Source organism: Simochromis diagramma, unplaced genomic scaffold, assembly GCF_900408965.1.
Source record: "Simochromis diagramma unplaced genomic scaffold, fSimDia1.1 OVJJ01000583.1, whole genome shotgun sequence".
NCBI lineage: Eukaryota > Metazoa > Chordata > Actinopteri > Cichliformes > Cichlidae > Simochromis > Simochromis diagramma.
Genome location: NW_024387285.1, coordinates 3,424,591 through 3,449,567, shown reverse-complemented (window position 1 = coordinate 3,449,567; position 24,977 = coordinate 3,424,591). Strand labels below are relative to the sequence as shown.

Genomic DNA, 24,977 nt, shown 5'->3' with positions numbered 1-24,977 from the left:
AGAGAGACTGATAAAGTCATACAGAAATGATCAGTTCAACTTATTTTTGGTAAATGTGGTTTTACAAGTTACTGAGTCATGGGTTATACTCAGTTTTTTAACAGATGGCTTCTACATTTTGCCTTAGTTTTTGATAAATAAATAATGATACCATGTGAAATGCTATGTTGTTGCTCAACTGAGGTTGTATTTAAATATTTTAAAGCCAGATGGTTTTCTTATTATGTATTTATACATAAGACCTTAGAATCGACAGAAGTTGTTTTTTCTTCTCACCACGGCCTACAGCCTTTCTGTGATGTATGGATATTAAGAAATGAAGTTCAAATAATAATAACTTCAAAAAAATGTTACACTAAGTTAGGCTTTGTGTAATTTCAGTTCATGGTCAAGGCAACTGCCGGAGTTGAAACCGAGCACCAGAACGGGGCTGAATTTTGTACGGTTGTTGTTATGGTTCAGAAACTGCTTCCTGGGTTTTCTTCCTAATTTTTTATATTTTAAAGATTATCATGCATTGTATTTAATATTTGGAATCATATATGCATACATTTACTTTTAACCAAAATTGTTTAAGGAAAATAATAAAATAATGTATGCTGCCTTTACATTTAAGGGCAGCATTTACAGTTTTGTAGAGACAGGCTGCAGCTTTTCATGGTTTTCCCCCTGTAGTATATATCTCTTAAAGAAATATAAATGTGCATAAAATGTAAATTTTAAATAAAAGTCACTTTCAGTAACAAGTCATCAGCTTTCAGCTAAAAGAAATGGGGCATGTATAAAAGATCATGCGAGGGTGAGTTCCTCTTTTTTTTTTTTTGCCTCATTTGTGTTATCGAAACGTCACAGGTCTGTCACATAATGTAGATTACAAAGGTACAAAGGCATGCTGACCACTGCATCCAGTGCACAGACTGTGCACCTGTGAAATCAGTGTCCTACCTTCCTGCTCCTCTCCACATTTTATTTTATTGCCAACACTACAAATCTGTTTTATTTTTGTTATATCAGCTCTACATTTTTAAATACAAACACCTGCATTTTATGTCCAACAGATGTTATCAGTGATTTTATTTTTTCATGAAAAATCCCAAAACAAAACAAAGATTTTAGAGATATTAGAATGCATTTCTTCATTTCATATATAGGATTCTTGAAGTGAACACAATTTTAAAAACTCCTCTCTCTGTACATTCTGTGCAAGAAAAAGATAATTGAATATAACTGTCAGCTGCTGCAGCCTTTGTCTGTTGCACTCTGTAGACTGCGTTCATTAAAAAGTACAAGGAACAAGGAAGTGTGTGGAGGAACACATTTCGCAAGTGTTAAGCATTTCTTCATCAACTTGGGTTTGGTGTTGCTGATGACTCATTTTGCTCTCAGTATGTTTTCTGTCTCAATCATGTGGACACAGCAGAGAAACTTTTATCTGGCAATAGGTGAGCTGCATTTGACATTTTTAGGTTGATCTGTCTTATTTTTCTATACTTACACAAAGGGTCAGCGTGACAAGCACTGTTAAATTCAAAATGCCTTAAATTTAGAGTTAAATTTCCTTACACCTGATCTTTTCTTTAGTGTGTCTATATCAGAAACAAAACATGTTCATGTCTTGTTTCAGGTGTTTAATGAACCTTTGTTTTTTCTGCAGTCTCTTATCTCTTCTTCTCATCTTCAGCTTCTGCAGGTCAGTCTTCTTTTGCGAAATTTGTTTCAGATTATAAGGTTTTGCATAAATATCACCACATGCAGAAAATGCTGAGCACTCTGTTGTCTTGTCTCTTTCTTTTGCTAGATTTTAACATCAGTTTAGTTGGGCCAGCTCGGTGCTATGGAAGAGTAGAAGTCTATAACAGCACCAGCAGGGGAAAACTCTGTGATGATTCCTGGGTCTTAAATGATGCTATAGTGGTCTGCAGAGAGTTGAAGTGTGGGAAGGCACTGGCAATCTCTCAGTCGGTCAGCTTTAATTCATCAAAAGAAGAAACGTGGCTTGCTGATCTAAACTGTTCGGGGCGAGAAACGTCTCTAATGCAGTGTCCTCATGGAAGATTTGGAGAAAATGGCTGTGAACGCAATAAGGGTGTGGTTGTTGTCTGTTCAGGTGATTTACATCTACATTTTAGAGCTAGGCCCATAGAGCTTTATAAGTCAATACACTTTGATGCAGGCATGCCACTTTGAGGTTAGTCAAAGTCAAAAGTCAAAGTCAACTTTATTGTCAATTCTGCCACATGTACAGGACATACAGAGAATAGAAACTTCGTTACTCTCAATCCCTAGATAAAATAGAAAATGAACATTTAAATATAAGAGTGATTAAAAATGCAAGTAAAATATTTTAAAGTAAAAAAAATTAAATAAAATTAAATAATATAATACAATTTTACATATAACAAGAAAGCTATACAATATACAATTAAATAATATAATACAATTTTACATATAACAAGAAAGCTATACAATATACAATAGGTTAATAGGTGCAGCACAGGGGTGTAACACTTCCTACCTCAGAGCAGTTCCAAGATAAATTAGATTAATGATAAATGGTATTCATATAATTCCTGCAGTACAGTTGGCATTATAATAAGTAGACAAAGGAATGTGAGAATGCAAAATGATAATATGAGGTTAAGCATATTGCCTGTTTTGATCGTCACTGTAAACAAACACAAGAAGAAAAGTAAGAACAGTAAAGCTTCTGAACAGGAATATGAACCATCAACAAGTGACATGATGTGGCTGCAAAAATATCACTTATGCATTAATGCCTGTGAACCTTGTATATAAATATCTATTGTATATATCTGTATTTCTTGACATGCAAAGAGCATCTTATAGAGGAAGTCTTCATGACAGTTAGGATCAGCAGTTGAGTTGCTAAATTTAAAGTAACAAGTTGTGATTATGAATGACACTTCACAGTTGCCAACAGGTCTATTTTGATGATATTTAGTACAGTGTACAGTAATAGATTCCCAGACGACTGAAGTGAATGAATGCAAAATGTCTTACTTTAACACTGTAAAAGTGGTATGGACTGAATGCTACTTTGTTTTCCTATTTTTAATGTAGAGACCCTGCAGCAGCCCAACATCTCCCTGGCATCTCTTGATGAAGTACAGGTCTGGGGTCCTAATGCAGATGCAGAGGTCACCAAGGGCCATAGCTTTGTCTTAACCTGCTTCATTAACTCAAGCATCAATCCAAGCCATTTCAGTCTGATCTTCTCCAACATCCCACACATCAAGCCATCTGTCAACAACTCTGCTTCCTTTAGTTTCCCTGTAGCTGAGTATAAACACCAGGGCAACTATAGCTGTGTGTATTACATAACTCTGGAATCAAAGAACTTAACTTCTACCGAGTCAGCACCGATTCATGTCGTCATCAAATGTAAGTACTGGACATAAATATCACCATTACTGTATGTCATCTTCAGTAATTTACAGGGTCACTTGATCCAGTGCAACAAGTTCAAATGTGTAATGGAAAATGATAACACAACCAGCAATTCAAAGTAATACTTCCAAAAGTCGTCATTCCTGTATTATGTAAACATTAAGCAAACACTTTTTAAGATGGATCGGCTTTTACATCAACATCAACACTGTACTCACCAGCCACTTCATTAGGTGTACTCATTCAACTTCATGTGGCAGCAACTCGATGCAGAAGAATTTTATTTAACCCTTTAAATAAAGGGGCGATCGTGGCTCAAGAGTTGGCAGTTTGTCTTGTAATCAGAAGGTTGCCGGTTCGAACCCCGGCTCCAACAGTCTCGGTCATTGTGTCCTTGGGCAAGACACTTCACCCGTTGCATACTGGTGGTGGTCAGAGTGCCTGGTGGTGCCAGTGTCCGGCAGCCTCGCCTCTGTCAGTGCGCCCCAGGGCAGCTGTGGCTACAATGTAGCTTGCCATCACCAGTGTGTGAATGTGTGGATGACTGAACGTGTAAAGCGCTTTGTAGTCCTTAGGGACCAAGTAAAGCGCTATACAAATACAGGCCATTTACCATAGAACCAAGTCCGCCAGAGCTTATCTTTATATTTTTACATGCCGTAGTGCCATTTTTGGGAGCATTTCAAGTTGCTATACATCAATACAACCATTATAGCCCAAACTTTAATAATATGTATGCATTAAGTGCAAAATAACTACACAAATGGCAAAAAAGTGCCGTAAACTACAAAAAAAATTGAAAATCGTTTTTGTTTTTTTTACATCTAGTTAGAGAAATTTAAGAGGTTTATCCCTCAAAACTGTATATACAAAAACGTTGCACAAAATAGTTTCCAACAACAGGAAATTTATTTTGAGTGTCTTCATGTTTTTGTTTTTGATATACACCAATTTTTATATACTGCAGGAAAAAACAAAAATAAATATTATAATGCAAATTTGCAAAAAAAACAAAAAACAGCATGTGCATCAAAATAAACTATTTCCAGCAGTGCAATTTGAGTTCTAAGCATCCCAGAAACTATACAGAAAAGCATAGAGTCAAACATGACTTTTAAAAACCCCCCACCAGTGTAGGCTTATAAGGCCCCGAAGGTAAAAAAAACAAACATACAAACTACATTTTCTTGTTGCTGCAAGTGCTTTTTATGCAATTTTTGCAAAGCTTTATGTGGAAGGAAACTGTGACCTAGGACAAGCTGATGGCATAAGATGTAAGTACAACTCATCCGGTTTCATATGCAAAAATTTTTATTGCGCTAGCTTACGTGGTTGCAGTTCTACAGTGATTTAAAAAAAGTTACGCAAAACGGAGCGTTCCCGCTCCGACCGGTTTTAAAGGGTTAAGGGATTTTAAATGCTGGTGGTCCGAGTATTTCTGAATCTGTGGATGTACTGGGATTTTCCCTCACAACCATCTTTAGGGTTTACAGAGGATGATCAGAACATTTTTTCTGCTCTTGCTCTTGACGAAGGCGGTCGCACTTTTCTCCTCTCCTCCTCCTCCTCCTCTCCCTTAGCTTCCCTGCTTAGCCTCTTATGTCCTTGTCTAGTCCTGTGTTTTTTGAATTACTTTTCCCTGGAACACTCTCTCACAGTCTGTTCTCTAAAACCTAAAAGAGGAATTATGGATTGGATCAACTGGTCCCTGAATGCAATTGACACCCCTTTCTCAACGAGAAGTTTGGGCTTGGGTGAGCCTGAGTGCTGAGGATATCTACCTATTCGGAACCATGGTAACAGGGTTCTGGCGGATCGGAGCTGGCTTGGCCCTGACTTATCGAAGAATTAAGAAAGCGGAACTGGCTGTTCAAACTCCCACAAGGCTGCCCGCTGGGATTGAAACGATGGGAGAGGAGTGAGTTTCTCAAAATGGGTCATTGAGTCAGCACGGATAAGATCTTGGAGAGGCTACGGCTGCTGTGAATACTCAGAATAAAATCTCTGACTGCAGACTGGATTACATCTCGGAAGGGCTAGCTCGGAATAACATCTCTGGGCGCAAATTGGATGACATCTCGGGGAGGCACACTGCCATGAGTTCTCAGAAATCGGCTCCTTGAGCACAAGAAATGACAACATCACAGAACGCAAGTATGGTGAAGCTCGCGGCTCTCCAACGGGAGATTGAGAGACCAGTGTTGGACTGTAGAACTGCTTTGAAATTCTCATGAGCTGTTCGCACTAAAGTAAAAACCACCATCACTTATGCAGATACCCCTTTGGCGCCAGTTGCGGTCTCAAGGCTGGAGCTGAACAAAAACTCCCTGATAACGACTGTGTTTAGTCTGTTCCTTCCCATTCCATGCAAGGTCACCTGGGTTGGCTGTAAGACTGTTTACTTAGCCTAGCAGGGCGAAGGACGCTGTCTCAGCTGAACTCTGGACACGCACACATACATATACACTGATATGCACACACTCATCCCCCCTCCCTTTCCAAATGCCTTCGACGCTTGTTCCCTTCCGATGCTGATGGGGATCAAGGAGACCAGCGCACGCAGGCCCGGATGTACTGTCTCTCACCCTTTACCCATCCCTGTTGCTTGTCATGTGTTTCTTTGGTGTATTAAGAGTTTTTTCATGTGCTATGTGCAGAGGTGTTTTTTTTCTGTTCTCAAACTGATCTCCCTGTTGGAGCTCAGTCTGGGGGGAGTTATTTTTTTCTCCTTATCTTTCCTCATGTGGTGCATTTTCCATTGTTATACCTCTCTGACCTGTCTTCCCCATGTGATGGTTTGTGTAATGCATGTATGGTCAGAGGGTAAGATGGCGCCGCCATTGCGTGCAATAGGTCGACAGCCTTATGAAATTTCCCCTTATGGGACTAATAAAGGTATATCAATATCAATATCCAAAAGGAGAAAATATCTACAAGCTGATTGGAAGGCAACACTAACTCAAATAAATTGTTCAGCCAAAGTCTGAAGATCAGCTCTGAAAGCACAAAACATCAGACCTTCCAGTAGATGAGCTACACCAGGTAAAGACTACACTAAGTTCCTCTACTGTCAGTTAAGAACAGAAAACTGAGGCTACATTTCACACAGGCTCACCAATATTAGACTACAGAAGACTGGTTGTTGTTCCCTGGTCTAATGAGTACTGATTTGTGCAACATTCAGATAGTAGTATCAGAAATTGGTGTAAACAGCACTCCACATCTAAACTCAGCAACTCAGTGTTACCTTGGGTCCCAGTGTTCCAACATCTGGAAGAACTGGAGATTGACGATGTACAACACAAACTCTACGGCAAGAGGGCGAGAAGTAATAATCATCAGTAATGTCAGGTAAAGGGGGAGATATCATCCTTTTCACTCTCCTAGATTGGGTATTAAGCTCTAGGATCAACTGGTGCGATGAAGGCGTTGAATGCGAGAACAGCTGACCTGAAAGAGAAGATCGTGGTTGAAGGAAATTTCCGTCCCCGGTTTCCTCCAAGGCGTGAGCACCGATAAGCAGAGTTTTGTCCTTTCCTTATAAGATTCCTAATTATTCAAAGTAACACTCAGGTATGCCGTTCAGCAGGTTAGTTACAGCGCCGGGAGTAGCTTGGGAGAACAAGGAAACACAGACTGCTTCAGGTTGCTCTTCCAAAATCAACTCAAAGGTTTATTCATCAGACAACAGTTTATATAGAAGAAAAAAAGGTTCGTGTGTCAGCATGTTCTCAGTTCAAACCGGTACAGACCAAATAAGGAAACGTCTTCCTGCCTTGTGAGCAGAGAAGTATCCTTTGTGTAGTTTATCAGTTCAGCTACAATTTATGATCATCCCAGCAAAATACACTCCTAGACATAGAATACAGAGTTCTTTCATTAGTGAATTCTGAAACAAACCACCTGGCCTTTAACAAGCTCTTTTCTAGGAGATAAAGAAGGGAGGATGGGAGTAAGGAAGTGATCTCTGTGGTGTTTTCAACCTTGAGGTACCATCCTGTGATTCTTACACATTAATTCTTGGGTCACAGAGAAAGAGAAAAACAACTAGTAAATGGGCCTTATTGAGTAACAGTTTTCCTGTATAATATCACTATAAAACAATATCCTGTAAATGCTACCATGGTATCAAAATATCACAACAGTGGTTGTGCTGGGAACCTGGTCCATCTGTGCCCAACTACCAAAACTACAGAAAGTTTACTAGAAGATGTGAATGCAGCATTACAGACAATCCCTGCTGAGACCGTAACTGAAACCAACCAGCTGATCTACACCATGGCAACAGTAATCCTTTAGATGCTTGGCTACAAGATAAACAAACACAAGGAGCAGTACCCCTTCCTGCAGTTTCTTACATCACTCATGTTGCAAGAGAAAAGTCATCTGTTATGATGTTAGAGCGCTTCAACAGACAGCATGCTAATGCCGCTCTGTTTCCACACTAAGTGCTGCTCGCAACTGATCTTGAAACGGTGAAAGCAGAGCTAGTGGCAACTTGTCTGGTATGCTAATCTTCCATCAGTCTCCCATCAAGAGAAAAAAATGCAAGTTGCTGGCCTCTTAGCTTGACAACCTCCAGCCATTTTTAACAGGACATGGAGATGCCCATGAGAATATCTACCCCATACATACTGTCACAGACAACAGATAACTCCATATACAAGATAACAGTAAAGTAAGGGATGGATGGATCAAGCCAAATTAAATGAAACAAAAACAAAACTTAGAGCAATAAAATCTAAAAGTCTCCTATATAAGAGTCCAAGTCTCCTGGATTCAGTTATTGTGGATTATAACTGATTATAGCTATAGTCTGTTTGTATTACAGAATTTTATTGGAGGTAATTGAAAACACAGTTTAGTTTTTTGAGGAATGTAAATATTACTACAGTTTGTTATTCTCAAAAGTGAACAAATCAGGTATTGTGAAGTTATGATGGGAAAATTGTAACTGCAGGTCTGTACAGCAAACAGGAAATCCAGATTCCTGCTTCCTGTATCACTGTCTGCACGCACATGTACACTTTTACTTTCTTCCAAACTGTATAAAACATTCGTGCAGCAGTTGCATCATGTGAAAAAGAAAGAAAACCTGACCACAGCCTTACTGCTTCCATAAGAATTATGAAGATAAGTTACAGGATAAGCTGTTCATCAAATGCACTTTATTAACTGATCATCAGCTAGTCAGGTCTGTTTTAATACAATTCCACAATGTGTCTGGGAGTGTGGACTTTCCATCAACTGTCTCAACTGCAAAGAAACCCAAGTGTGAAATCAGGACCCACACACCATTTGATTGTCAGTCGTAGCACTTTTATTCAGATCCACAATGTTTTCCACTGCTACAGCACCTTGTGTTCAACTGGGAAGCCAGCTTTCCAGCTCCCTCCCACACCACACACACCTCTCCTTCCCAACTCCAGACACTAAAAGGGGGGAGAGCTTATCAGTTAAAATCCCTCACACCTGTACTCTTCGACCTCCCGGTACTACCCCTCCACTGCAGCAGAGTCAGAGACCGAACCTCTGCCACACTAAGAGCAACATCTCAGACTCTTCAGCTATATTGAACAGTATCATGTATGGCAAAAACTAAACACACCATATCAGCACAAACACTTTGCACTAACTTTTAAGCACAGATGTAAATGAGTTTGGTTTTGTTGTACTGTACCTGGGCACTCAGCAGTCATTGAGGCCACCATGAACTAATTGCTTCCATATTGTAATCCTTTATTTCTTAGTTCCTTGGCTGCTGCTGGTCTATTTAGTAGTTCCTGCTGCGATCCTGCTGCTACTGCTGGTCTTGATGGTGGTGTGTCTGGTAATCAGGAGACGACGAGCAAAACAACGTGAAGGCCATGTCCAGATGCAAAGTCTGTCATTACCTGTGCAATGTATCAAATGAACAAATATGTCGGTGATATAGATGTGCATCAGTCAATCTTTTCTACTACTTATGTTTCAGTTACTGCCACAAACCGTTATGAAGATGAGGAGGAGGAGGAGGAAGAGGAGAGGGACTATGTGAATGTTCAACCAGTGGACAGAAACGACACACAAGAAGTGGATGAAGACAAAACTGATGATCATGATTATGAGAACATGGAGAATGAAGATAATTACATAGGATGCACACTGCTGTCTGTGAGTATAGAGGACAGAGCAGAGGAAGACACAGATGAAACCCGTGATGATGATAATTATGAGAACATGAAGGATGAAGATAATTACAAAAGAAGCACACCTCTGTCAGTGAGTATAGAGGACAGAACAGAGGAAGACACAGATGAAACCAGTGATGATGATGATAATTATGAGAACATGAAGGATGAAGATAATTACAAAAGAAGCACACCTCTGTCTGTGAGTATAGAGGACAGAACAGAGGAAGACACAGATGAAACCAGTGATGATGATAATTATGAGAACATGAAGGATGAAGATAATTACAAAAGAAGCACACCTCTGTCAGTGAGTATAGAGGACAGAACAGAGGAAGACACAGATGAAACCCGTGATGATGATAATTATGAGAACATGAAGGATGAAGATAATTACAAAAGAAGCACACCTCTGTCTGTGAGTATAGAGGACAGAACAAAGGAAGACACAGATGAAACCAGTGATGATGATAATTATGAGAACATGAAGGATGAAGATAATTACAAAAGAAGCACACCTCTGTCTGTGAGTATAGAGGACAGAGCAGAGGAAGACACAGACAAACCCAGTGATGATGATGATGATAATGACAACGACTATGAAAATGTAACGGAGGAATATGCCGAACAAACTGTAGACATTTATGGAGAGGAGCAGAAATTTTATCAAATCTTTTAGGTTTCCAATGATTGGTATCAACCTGGGGAGCCAACATATGAGAACTACACAAGAAGAATACACACATCAACACTTTGAAGTCCTTTGATCTTCTCGGTGTGAACTTCTATTTCATAGTGTGACATGAATCTAATATCTAATAAAATCTAATGCAGTGTTTGTTAACTCAGCCAAGGCAGTTATGTTTATGTACGTGAGTCATTCTGTCTATATGTACAAAAAACTGTACAATAGCTTTTAACAATTTTTGATTAAACCTTGTAGGGGTGTAGGACAGGGCCATGTTAACAATCCGTTAACATGACCCTTACATCCACCAAAGTCACCAAAGTCAACTCAGTGAGTTAAAACTGATATAAACCCATATACTACAACAAAGAAACTAGGATTTTTACACATGCGGTGTGAGCTGTCAACATATAGAAAATACCTAAAGTCCTACTTTAACTGCAACCTCTCCTTCAAGGTCAATAGATTGAGCTGAAGGTACCACATATGATATATATGGATATATAAGTTCAGGATCTGTGCTAACAAAACCACTAAGGCAAGGCACCGAGGAGGTATCCTGATTAGATTACTCAGCCTCTTCACTTGGCTCCTTTCAATGTGAATGAGCAGAAGCTCTACTTTGAGCTTCCTCCGGATGTCTACTGTATTTAGACTACCTGCAACACTGAACCCAACCACTACCCAGAGGAAACTCATTTCAACAGCTTACATCCACAACCTCATTTATTTGGACACTATGCTGAGCTTAGTCCTGCTGACATCCCACAAGTCTACCAGGACAGCTCATGCTTTACTTTCCCACCACTGTGAACCGGATCCCACCAGGCATTCTGTTTCTAGCACAGAATCAAGGCCTTGGATTTGGAGCTGATGACTCATCTTCACTGCCAGCCAAAAAATCAAATGTAGGTTGAATGTTGTAATTTTTATCGATGCCTATACATGCCATTTGCAAAAAGAAGTTGCCAGGATTGCCCCATGTCTCTGACCCTATTTGTTATATTCAGTGTTGGGAAGGTTATTTTAAAATGTATTCCACTACAGATTACAGAATACATGCCCCAAAATGTATTTTGTAACATATTCCGTTACGTTACTCAATGAGAGTAACGTATTCTGAATACTTTGGAATACTTAATATATTATCATGCTTTTTACAACTACATGGATGCACTATTGCCATGTGATTTATTACTATTACTGAAGGTTACTCGCCATACCAATACCTTATTATAAAATGACTAACGTAGGGTGGACATTAGGTAAGATTGCACTTTTTGCAGCCATCTCGTATAGAAAACTATTCCGCGTGTATATAAAACAGGTCCATGGCTCCGAATGGTAGTAAAGGGACCTCTGGCTAATACGTCGGGTTCCGTGTCGGGCCCGTAACTAGTTTTACTGTCTCTCGCTAGCAAAGAGAGGTGTTGAAAGGCTGCTTCAACCGAACTTATTGTTTCAGAGGAAAACATGAACACTGTGTACAGTCGAGTCTTAATAGCTTACTTACAACTGGGCTCGTCAGGCACTGTTTTTGGCTGCAGTGGTTATTATTATATTTACTTGCTTCATACATGCTATGCATGTAACACACTGCCTATTGCCTTCATATTAAATAATTTTTTGAATAATACTTTTTAAATATATTTCTTCACATAATTATGCAAGTAGGGTTGGACATGGGCCACGAGATTGAGACACAGGCATTAGAGCCTCTTAATGCGTGTTTTGTTTGAGTTTCCACCGGCGTGGAATTACCAAAAATAGAGAGGGCACAGCCTAACATATGAGACTGGAAAAGACCGCTGTGTAATCCATTTATTTCAACAAAGTAACTGTATTCTGAATATCACCTTTTTAAACGGTAACTGTAATGGACTATATTACAATATCATTTGATATTGGAAAGCATCAGTAATTAATTAGAGATTATGTATCGGAATTTCAGGAGCAGGACCACGCCTCCAAACACGTTCCTTCCGGTTGTCATCTATATAGGTTCCCCCAGTTCTGCAAGCTGTTCATTCTCGTTTACGTGCCCCACCTTCCCTTCCTCCTTGTTCTCAATTCTTTAACTTCTTCATTTCTTTTTAGTGCATGGGTATCTGCCAGGCCCGGGAGCCATCAACAGTACCCTTCAAGGCCTTCCCCAAACCACAGCTCAATTCATGTCAAAGCATTCACATTTACCTACGAAAACGCTGTCAAACCTAAAATACGGACGTGGGCCCAGCTAGTGAATGTATTCTTAATGTAGCAGTGATGGCCTGGCTTCTAATGGGTTTTGCCCCATAGATAATAGACCCTAGCTGCCATGGCTAGCCAGCCCCATGACCAACCTAACCTAGCTCCTTAAACTAGCCCCTAACTAAGAAGAACTGTTTCATAAATTTCAAAGATGAACTAAGTAAATAAAACACATACATACATATATAAGAGCATCTGAGAAGGCTGTATTGTAGCCAGGCTGACAAAGAGTCACAGCTCTGTTGAACCTTTATCTATTATTAATCTTAACTTGACAAACTTCCTTACAAATAAAATTTCAACCATTCAAGATGGAAAAAGAGGAATTTATACTGCTTTCATCTCTCTGAGGTAACATTAATAATTAGTTAGTCCATTCCATCAGCATATCTATTGGCCCCCAACTCTATAAGATTATTCAGTATTGCCTATATGGCTCATATTTGATCCAAGTGTTTTACCCAATTATAGCTTTTCTTCAAAAGTCTCTGTGCTTGTCTTGCTTGGCCTCGCAGTAGGTACCATACTGGATATAAAGATGCTACCTAGTTCTATTTATATACATGCTAGTTATATTTATGTATTACACCAGACACACACACCATCTTGATTAAACTACGGCCATGTCTTAAAGACAAAGACCTTGAGCACCTGTGATTTTCTACTTTAATGACATGAAATATGGTGTCTAAACACATTTCACAGACCAGATGCTGATTCAGAGTAGCAATACCATGAATAATGTGACAAAACCTTGGGTTGAGTTTTGACCAGGATGTAGACCTGCATTCTTTCATCTACATTGTATTGCCATCAATAGCCCTGTAACACCAAGTGTGTCATATTTGATAAATGATATTTGAGGCATCATCAGTGTGATGCTATTTTTCCTGACAAAGTTGATGCATATATCAGTCACATGTAGTTCTTTCTGGAATTTTTGGTTTTTAGTCAGTTGTTCATTAGTTAGACTGTAATGTTAGTCACACTTTGCTTCGTGATATTTTTGTCCTGTGACAGCTGTAGTTTCAAAATATATGCAACACTAACACTGCGACCTTTGATCAAAGTAGTTTCATATATTTTTGTTTTCATCTTGCTGTCTCTTGTCAGAAAACATAAAAGCGGTGAGAAACTAAGTGTGAAATGCTTAGTTCCTCTTTAGTTCATCTGCAGTACGCCCAACAATGGAAATTCTTCTGAGCTTGGTGTGAACTTCTACTTCTCTGTGAAACTGATAAGCTGTGTTGAAGGTCATAACTGATGAGAGCTGTGACCCAGATATCAAACAGCATCTTTTTGCATCAGGTCAGCTACATTATCACAGTTTTAAAAATGTTTTATTACATTATGTGTATGTGTGTATATGTATATATATATATATATATATATATATATATATTATTAGGGGTGCAACGATACACAAAATTCACGGTTCGGTTCGGTTCGATACTTTGGTGTCACGGTTCGATATTTTTTCGATACAAAAAAATGTTCATGCCTTTTTAATTTGTCATTTATTAAAATTATAAATATATATTTTAACTCAAAAGTACAGTTTTTAAATTTAACCCTAACCCTTGTGCATGTTTTTTATTTTGACAGCGAATGCGCACCTGTGGACCACTTATGTGCAGCCCTGGTTATTTAGCTCATCATATTGCAGCCACAGAAATTCTTTTGTCCATGAAACCATAAAGCTGCACTTTCTTTTTGCCTTATAGTCTGATTTGTCATAACTTCTCCGTTTTGTGGTAAGCTTTTCTTTGGCTGTCACTTCTTCACCCTGACCTGTCTTATTTGGCTCAGCAGAACTGAAATGCTTTTACACGCTCACTCACATAAGCTCAGCGATTCTCTGCGCGATCAACCTCTCACATGTTTAAGCTTGCTGCGGGAGATTTCACTTGTCATGTTTGCATAGTAAGCTAACGATTAATAAGACGATGTCAGAGGAATTGGTGCACAAATTATCATCACTCACAGATCAGTGCTGTCGCTCTCTATACACAGTTCGCACGATTGCAAAGTGAAAGCAAAAAAACAAGCGCAAATTCAAACGCGACTTCAATATGTCACATATTGACAGTGGCTCACCGATGCCAATGACATAATTACCCAGCTACATTTCTGAAAGAATGCAAAAGCATTGACATATATTTTTCCTACAATAGCCCGACGGGCAGGGAAGAGATAGATTTTGGTAGCCCGACTGAAAAAATCGCTAGCTCCGGGACGTCGGGCTAGCGATATTGCAAGCCCTGTATCTGATTGAGGAATCACTCATCTTTGGAAAAGAGAGTTTATTACAGAGAAATGGCTCTTTCCAAAATAAAAGCTATACTATCCGCTTCTTCTGGGCTATATTCTCAGCAGCATAAGGAGAATCATGTGCTAACAGCTGTCTAAATGACTCGGCTAAAGTTAGTAGCATGCTTGTTGTTTTTGTCTTTGCACTAGGATGATGTCGGCGTAAATGTGCAGTCATATTCGTTGTGTTCCCACTAGTGCTTTCAGGTTAATCTCGTTGAAATGACCTTAACGCCACAACACGGCAAATCTCCGTTAACGAGCTACCGCCGATCGCTCCGTGCATGGGGCTACACGGCAAACACGTTAACGAGCTAACTGCGCTAACACACTAGTTCACACCAATGTAATTGAGCATTGCATGGCACATCCAACATACTGTTTTACTTTAGTCCATGACTCGCTTACCTTCACGGTCATACGTCACATGAAAACCAAAATAATTCCAAACGCCAGATCTGAATGTTGCAAGTAGAGCTTAACTTCTGTCTCGCTAGCTTGCCCTGCGCTCTTCCTTCTGACTATGCTGTCTGTGTTGAGCGCTCAGTGGATCTGCGCTCGACAGTGCAGCCTAGGCGGAGTAGTCGAACACAGATTCACTGAGCGCTCAACACAGACAGCATCGTCAGAAGGAAAATTGATAAAATAAATTACAAATGTTGTATTGTTCGATACATATGCGTACCGAACCGAAAGCACTGTATCGAACGGTTCAATATCGATACGAATATCGTTGCACCCCTAATATATATATATATATATATATATATATATATATATTATATAGGGCCATCAACACCTACGCCCTGCCCGTGATCAGGTACCCTGCTGGGGTAATAGGCTGGCCAAAGGAGGAGATAGAAGCCACTGACATAAAGACAAGAAAGCTCCTTACCATGCATGGAGGGTTTCACCCCAAGTCCAGCACCCTGAGGCTGTACGCTAAGCGGAAGGAAGGGGGCCGGGGACTGGTGAGTGTCAGCACCACAGTCCAGGATGAGACAACGAACATCCAAGAATACATTGGGAAGATGGCCCCAACTGACCGAGTGCTCAGTGAATACCTCAGGCAGCAGAAACCCAAGAAAGAGGAGGGAGACGAGGAACCATCATGGAAGGACAGGCCCCTGCACGGTATGTACCACCGGCAGATAGAGGAGGTGGCTGATATCCAGAAATCCTACCAGTGGCTGGACAAAGCTGGACTGAAAGACAGCACAGAGGCACTAATCATGGCAGCACAAGAACAAGCTCTGAGTACAAGATCCATAGAGGCTGGGGTCTATCAGACCAGGCAAGACCCCAGGTGCAGGCTGTGTAAAGATGCCCCAGAGACAATCCAGCACATAACAGCAGGGTGCAAGATGCTAGCAGGCAAGGCATACATGGAACGCCATAACCAAGTGGCCGGCATAGTGTACAGGAACATCTGTGCCGAGTATAACCTGGAAGTCCCGAGGTCAAAATGGGAGATGCCCCCAAGGGTGGTGGAGAATGACCGAGCTAAGATCCTGTGGGACTTCCAGATACAGACGGACAAAATGGTGGTGGCTAACCAACCGGACATAGTGGTGGTAGACAAACAGAAGAAGACGGCCGTAGTGATCGATGTAGCGGTTCCGAATGACAGCAATATCAGGAAGAAGGAACACGAGAAGCTGGAGAAATACCAAGGGCTCAGAGAAGAGCTCGAGAGGATGTGGAGGGTGAAGGTAATGGTGGTCCCCGTGGTAATCGGAGCACTAGGTGCGGTGACTCCCAAGCTAGGCGAGTGGCTCCAGCAGATCCCGGGAATAACATCGGAGATCTCTGTCCAGAAGAGCGCAGTCCTGGGAACAGCTAAGATACTGCGCAGGACCCTCAAGCTCCCAGGCCTCTGGTAGAGGACCCGAGCTTGAAGGATAAACCGCCCGCAGGGGCGTGCTGGGTGTTTTTTTTTTTTTTTTATTATATATATACATACATACAGGGAGTGCAGAATTATTAGGCAAATGAGTATTTTGTCCACATCATCCTCTTCATGCATGTTGTCTTACTCCAAGCTGTATAGGCTCGAAAGCCTACTACCAATTAAGCATATTAGGTGATGTGCATCTCTGTAATGAGAAGGGGTGTGGTCTAATGACATCAACACCCTATATCAGGTGTGCATAATTATTAGGCAACTTCCTTTCCTGTGGCAAAATGGGTCAAAAGAAGGACTTGACAGGCTCAGAAAAGTCAAAAATAGTGAGATATCTTGCAGAGGGATGCAGCAGTCTCAAAATTGCAAAGCTTCTGAAGCGTGATCATTGAACAATCAAGCGTTTCATTCAAAATAGTCAACAGGGTCACAAGAAGCGTGTGGAAAAACCAAGGCGCAAAATAACTGCCCATGAACTGAGAAAAGTCAAGCGTGCAGCTGCCAAGATGCCACTTGCCACCAGTTTGGCCATATTTCAGAGCTGCAACATCACTGGAGTGCCCAAAAGCACAAGGTGTGCAATACTCAGAGACATGGCCAAGGTAAGAAAGGCTGAAAGACGACCACCACTGAACAAGACACACAGGCTGAAACGTCAAGACTGGGCCAAGAAATATCTCAAGACTGGTTTTTCTAAGGTTTTATGGACTGATGAAATGAGAGTGAGTCTTGATGGGCCAGATGGATGGGCCCGTGGCTGGATTGGTAAAGGGCAGAGAGCTCCAGTCCGACTCAGACGCCAGCAAGGTGGAGGTGGAGTACTGGTTTGGGCTGGTATCATCAAAGATGAGCTTGTGGGGCCTTTTCGGGTTGAGGATGGAGTCAAGCTCAACTCCCAGTCCTACTGCTAGTTTCTGGAAGACACCTTCTTCAAGCAGTGGTACAGGAAGAAGTCTGCATCCTTCAAGAAAAACATGATTTTCATGCAGGACAATGCTCCATCACACGCGTCCAAGTACTCCACAGCGTGGCTGGCAAGAAAGGGTATAAAAGAAGAAAAACTAATGACATGGCCTCCTTGTTCACCTGATCTGAACCCCATTGAGAACCTGTGGTCCATCATCAAATGTGAGATTTACAAGGAGGGAAAACAGTACACCTCTCTGAACAGTGTCTGGGAGGCTGTGGTTGCTGCTGCACGCAAGGTTGATGGTGAACAGATCAAAACACTGACAGGATCCATGGATGGCAGGCTTTTGAGTGTCCTTGCAAAGAAAGGTGGCTATATTGGTCGCTGATTTGTTTTTGTTTTGTTTTTGAATGTCAGAAATGTATATTTGTGAATGTGGAGATGTTATATTGGTTTCACTGGTAAAAATAAATAATTGAAATGGGTATATATTTGTTTTTTGTTAAGTTGCCTAATAATTATGCACAGTAATAGTCACCTGCACACACAGATATCCCCCTAAAATAGCTAAAACTAAAAACAAACTAAAAACTACTTCCAAAAACATTCAGCTTTGATATTAATGAGTTTTTTGGGTTCATTGAGAACATGGTTGTTGTTCAATAATAAAATTATTCCTCAAAAATACAACAGAATCAACTTTTGGAGATTGATGAATGGCAACTCTTTTCATGTCTTGCAGTGAGACGGGGTGGGCGTGAGAGTGACAGTTGCATGACTAAGAAGCTTAGGTTTGCACAGAGTGAGCAGTTTATCTGGGTGGGTGCAGTAACCATAGTGTGCTAATTTGCAATCACCAGTCTTTGGACTGAGTGTGATAAAGTGCCGAGATCAACCCACACAGGCTCAGAGAGAACATGCAAATTTCACTTGTGGGATTATTTTGTAATTAGATTAGATTATTATGAACTCGTACACACAGCAAAACAGTTTCACATATGTCTTACATAAAAGATACAAATGTAGTAAATTACATGTTTGACAAAGTTTGTTCAGCTACAGCATGACTGAACAGAAAAGAGAGTATTTTTTAAAAGGAGTACACTATGGCTATTCAGCCTCTGTGTCACCACCTAAAGCTACCTTTCAGTTACGTTGCTTCATGACAGTTTAACACAGCTGAGCAGGAAGGGGGCGGTGCACTACAGTGTGCACTACAGACATGTCCCCTTTCTGATGAACGGTTGGTATCGATGCTATTGATATTTGGATTAATACACACACACACACACACACACACACACACACACACACACACACACACACACACACACCTTCTACTGCATAATAATACAATTTGGATCAACATTAAAACACACATTGAATCTCATTGGATCACATTAGCTGAAAGTGGGAACTGGTTGAAGATTTTAGATGTTAGAACCACTCATTGAGCAAGAATAAAGCACTATGTAAACAATTCACTACACATGGAGACAATACAGTTTTCGCTCATATCCCAAACAAGCGTGCTTCCGGCGTCAGTAGTAAAGAAGAATACGTTTGAGCATGTGAGCACAGCTATGCTGAAGCAGTTAAATACATTTGTAAATACATAACAATTAAATGGGACCGTATCTTCCACCAATCCAGATGCATCATTTCACAGTGTTTAACATTTTTGAATTTCCCAAAAATATACATGCAATCAGGAGGTGCTACTTTAATTAGTTAAAAACTCAAAACAGCAACTAAATACCTTTACTTTGCCATATTTAGCTCTTGAAACCAGTTTTCATAACACACCTTTTAGGAATTATAAAGTATATTGTAAATTTCATTTGATGACAACAGACATATGAAAAAATGATTAAACCAAATTTTTTTATAAACAAAAAAAATCATTATTTCAGTGAGCATTGTGTCTTCTATCATTTCATTTTCCTATGCCTCAATTGTATTTCCTTTTATCTTCTGATTTTTTTTGTGCATCATTTCCAAATCAAGTTTACATTCTCAGCACTCAACTTCCACCAGATGTCACCATTATACAGAACAATTCTATAATGAACTTAACAAAGCCTTTCATGTTCATTTTATTCATGTAAAATATGCACTTATTTCACTCTGGCAGTCTGAATCTCCATTATGTTGCAAATCATATTTGATTATTATCTTGACTAACCAGAATAAACAACTTTATTATGATAGATTGCAGTCTTGTCAGTACTACATTTCCAACTAAATCTCACAATTACCCAGGCAAGGACATGCATATCATTTACATCAGTTAAGTAAGAGCAAAGCACGGTGTTACTGACATGAAACTCAACAGATGACAGTACAAACCCATCTGATCCACACATGCAAAGAAATCAAACCATAGATGCCCATAAATTAGGGCTGAAGCACCCCCAAAATAAATCAAAGCACCCCCAAAGATTTCTTACTTTTTTTGACAATATTTGCCGTTTGTGTGTCACACTACTAAAAATATAAAAAGCATACAGTACTTGGTTGAGACGTAACATTTTAACAACAAAAGTATAGATACCCCCCCCTATAATGGTTTGTTCTAGCTCGCCTCTCCCCTACTCTGGCGCCATTGCTGCTAGAGCGATGGTGGCTCACCGGAGCGGAGGTTTAAGTGCCTGGCTTAAAACGGGACATATTAGCTACATTTAACCTTCAGTTACTCTTTATATGGTTAGGTAGGAGTCAGACAATGAAAACATTACACCCAGGTAACCTGCAGTGTTGAAAACGTGTTTTCCGACGATGTTTGCTACCCGTCCTGTTCTGTAGTAAAATCAGCGACATTTGACCGCCCTGTTGCTCCCATTGACATTTATACAGCCTATTTAAAATCTAAAACTTAAAATTGTCCATAGCCTATTGTTGTTACCACTGTCCTGTTTTAAATACTAATAGCTTAGATACTTACTAGCTAACTGACTGGATGCCCATTAACCTTATAACTCCTGCTGTTTGTGTGTGTGTGTTTGTGTACAGAGAGACAGCCAGGTTCATAATGGATATAAGGACGTTTTTTTTTTTTTTTTTAAAAAGGAGCCACATTCAGGTAAAAGTGTAAAATCAAATGATCCGTCAATCAAGAATAATGTTGGATCAGTGTTTCAATATTTAACTTCTATTAGATGTTCATGTGGTTTGGTTATTTGCCTTTTGGTTGAAAGTACACTGAGAGAGGACTTTTTGTTAGTGATCTTAATAGTATTTTTTCATATTAATGTAATTTTTCATCTAATTGAATACAATCTATTTGTGTATGATTATCAGTCCAAAGAGGTAGAGAGGAAAGAAGGGGACGTGAGGAGAAAGTACAAAGTCAGGAAGAACCAGGTAAGAAAACAGACAGGGAGCAGTGACAGGCACAACAGAAACTATTAAACTGACAAAGAAAAAAAAACTGATTTTACTCATACAATCTGGAAGTTGTGTCCTCCCTATATTAAAGCTGCTATACAGAATCTGCAAAACAAACTGGGTTGAAACATTTTTGACCCTCTTTAACAACATTCCAACATAACATTATAATTGATTGGGGAGATTAAAATTAATGATATATTTTTATGTGGTTCAGCCACAACTCTACTAAAACCTCAGCCAGTAATAGGTAGGCCAACTTTTGGACCGTCCAGTTGTCTGTATGACTGCCGCAGTACGTGCATCACATTTGCACACTATCAGAAAGAGCCAAACAGCCCTGGTGGAGTGAGGAGCTGTAAAAAGAAGCAGATGCTCTGTTTATATTCTAAAAATGTTTTAAGCTTGTTTCAAAGATTCTGTACTGCAGCTTTAAATGTTTTCCAAAAGCACACATACACTTAACTTATCAGTGTTTCTCAAACTTTATACAGTGTGGATCACCTGATAAAAAATGTTAAGTTCTCCTAATTACCACTATGAAAGCATGAAACTCATAAATCTTACAACACAAAATTAGTATTATTAAATTAATAAAATTAGTATCTGCAGTAAAGATTTTTTCATGCATGGTATACATTCTACCACAGGCAAAGTTGAAAAAGAAAAGTTATATATTTTTTTTAATATTTTGTAATAATTTATTTGTAATAATTCTGTTTTGGGAGTGTTTTTTATGCATCTGTATTATATTATACATACACATTAAAAGTGAATCTCTGTCCAAAAAATGCACTTAGTTTACTTTTCACTCACTATGAGCATCATTCATTATTTTCCCCCAGTAATTAAGGAACTATATGTATTTTTTTTTATTCCAATCCATTCTTCTTAAATAACCTTTATCAGATTTGATGGTTTTGTTACAGACTTTTAAAAAAAGTGTTTTGCTTTTCTTTCACAAATGTGGGATTAAATTGTGTTAAAATGCACAAGACAGTGATGTCATATTTTGTGACGAGGACCCAGGCACAGAGAGATTTGATGAATTTAAGAATCTTATGATTTAATAAAGAAATTTGCAGACTTGCACAGAGATGGTAAAATTATGATGACTGATAATGGAGACGAAGACAACAGACAACGAGGACAGGGAGGATGCAGGGACTGACAGAGACAGGGAAGAAGTCTCATTGTGATGAGTAAAGTGTATCTTGGCTGACTGGGCAGCTCTCTGGGTGCTCAGCACCCCCAAAGCTCTGATCCTAGAATCGCCCCTGGTTATGTGTAATAATGACAAATAACACAGGAAAAAGTGCTGAACTTACTGAAATGTATTAAATACTTCGTACAGCAGCCTGTGTTTTGAGTTAAGTCCCATCTTTGGGTCTTTTCCTGCCTGCTGCACACAGCCTATCATGACAGAATGATGAGACCACCACATGGACCGAGCGGGCTTATTCCGGGAGCACGAACTGTCTCACATCCAAGGCCTGATGATGCCAATTTCGACCACCTCGGATATCAAGGCAAGGGTGGTAGGAATACATGCCAACGAGGCAATTTTAGAGGGAAATTCTAATTTTCACCAGCTCCCGGAAGTGACGGGCCTGGTTAAGGAGCTGCAATGGGCCTGGGACACACTATTGTATTTAAGTGCATGAAAGCTGGTGCAACAACGGGACAATTATAAACAGACACTGCTCCCTGAACCTTGAGTACATGTCAGTAAGATGCCGGCCTTTTTTGCTACCGAGAGAGCTAACAGTAGTGATCATCACGACTGTGTACATTCCACCCAATGCTAACGTAAACATGGTGCTGTCTATCCTGCTGAACACCATTAACGAACAGCAGCGGACCCACCCTGACGGTGTTCACATAATTGCACTTTAATAAGACCAACATAAAGACTGTACTCCCAAAGTTCTATCAGCATGTCAAATGTCCCACCAGAGGAGAGAACACTCTAGACCATGTTCACTCCAACATCAAGCATGCATATAGAGCCATACCCCTCCCCCACCTCGGTCAGTCCGACCACCTCTCCCTCCTGCTCTCCGCAGGCTACACCCCCCTCACATGCAGTGCCAGGCCCACCACAAAGACTGTTACAACCTGGCCTGAAAATGCTCTCTCCAAACTACAGGACTGTTTCACACAGACAGACTGGGACATATTTGAACACCAGGACCTAGAAACTTTCACAGGATCAGTACTGGACTATATCAAGTTCTGTATTGTAAATGTGACTGTGGACAAAAGCATTCGGGTTTTTCCAAACCAAAAACCCTGGATGACCAGCGAGGTCCACTCACTCCTCAAAGCCTGTGATGCTGCCTTCAGGTCAGGTGACAGAGCTCTGTACAGGGCTGCTCGAGCTGACCTGAAAAGGGGAATCAAAAAAGCCAAGTCAGATGGTCAGCAGAGTCTCACTGAGCTTAGCATGGCTCTCAGTTAAATACCTTCTCCAGGAACAAAAGGCAGTACACAGCTGTTTCACACCTTAAGGTTCACACTCCCTTGCTACCTCCCAGAGTCCTCGAAGAGACAAAAGACTCTTCCCGTGGAGTTGTCTGCTTCCCCCAACTTCCTTACTAGACCCCCACCATTTGTCTTATAGTATGAGTGTGAAACATGCTTAAAAATCCAGTGGCACCAAGGCATCATACAATAAAATAGTGTGATTAATACATAAGTAAAAGAAATTCCTATACAATCCCACCCTTTGATTCTTAAATCAAGAATCACATTAATACCAGAATTTCTTTCCTGACATTCTGTATATCACATCAACATTATTGTACACTTAAAGGAGTTTCACACTGTGTATCCTCACTTCACTGTCCTCCCACCACCCTTTGTGGGGAAGATTAAAGATGAACAATCTAAGTTCTCACATGCAAATGGCAACAACAATGATACAGAGAGAAGGCCTTCTCCAGAGTGTCAAAGTACTTTGCATGGCAGAGTGAAACAGCATTAGGTGGACATTCTCAGTCACGGTCATGGCTCCTGGTGTCTGTGCCATTTACAGAGTCATAATTCCAACGCTGGTCTCCCTCTGCGCTGTCACCTTTGGAGCTCTCACCATCCCTCCATTTCTGTTCCAACGCGGCATCAACGTAGAAACTTTTCACTTCATTTTAAGATTTTGCTGTTCAAAATCTCCTCATGAGAATCTTTTGGAAGCCCAGTGGTGCAGCCCACTGTCGTTTGTCAGTTGTGCATTGTCTCTTAAAAATTCCAGGGATTCTCCCCTGGAGTAGCTTCACTCCAGGCCCTGTCGTAAGAAAAAAAACATTAGCCAGTGGTGTGTCCTGCTGTAAATCATGTGATTAGATCCCACGATTAACCCTCTGCTGTGGAAAAAGTGATGTAGATGTTAGCGCAGCGCATCTGTATGCACACTTTCTCACAGTGACCTCTGCACTGTAAACAATACAAGGTCATGAATAACACACTGCTGGTAAATTCACAAAGACACAGAAAGTGGCAATTATAAAAGGTTAAGCCAGCACGGCCCAAAAGCTCATGCAACCTGTTGCTGTGATCTTTCTGCTCCTGTAAAAAGAAACATACATACATACATCCACCCTTTTGTCACTCTGGGTGGAGGTGCAATCTTGCATACGGGTGTCAAGTCAGTCAAGCTTTTGTCAGTCCAGTCAGTCCCCATTTTTTTTTATTTGCTGACAGTAGAACCTCTCGTGACGCAATAAGTTTCTACTGCCAGCAATGACGTCATTTAAAAAAAGAGAAAAAAAAGAATTTAGACTTGATTACCTTGCTGAATCCTTTTTGACAGGGACTTGTTTTCTGATTGTCCCAAATAAGTGGCTTTCTCCCGAGCCCATTTTAATTTTGGAGAAGCTCACTTGCGATTCTTCAACATGTTGTGTAGCGCTTTCGATTCCGATCTTGCAGGCCTGCTCAAAGAAGAGAAAATTG

The 24,977-nt window shown here is 40.2% G+C and overlaps 1 protein-coding gene across 2 annotated transcripts; it reads left to right on the top strand.

Annotated features, from left to right (window-relative positions):
* Window positions 1-1,322: 1,322 nt before the first annotated feature.
* On the top strand, window positions 1,323-10,426 carry LOC120716087. Of its 2 annotated transcripts, none has more exons than XM_040003438.1 (6): window positions 1,323-1,442; window positions 1,655-1,690; window positions 1,799-2,086; window positions 3,082-3,402; window positions 9,159-9,290; window positions 9,383-10,426. In XM_040003438.1, the coding sequence occupies exons 1-6, from the start codon at window positions 1,367-1,369 to the stop codon at window positions 10,255-10,257; spliced, it is 1,728 nt and encodes a 575-aa protein (XP_039859372.1). In that variant the 5' UTR covers window positions 1,323-1,366; the 3' UTR covers window positions 10,258-10,426. The 2 variants fall into 2 exon arrangements, with proteins under 2 accessions (XP_039859372.1, XP_039859371.1); XM_040003437.1 differs by having other exon boundaries at window positions 1,328-1,442; window positions 1,799-2,107.
* The last annotated feature ends 14,551 nt before the right edge of the window (window positions 10,427-24,977 follow it).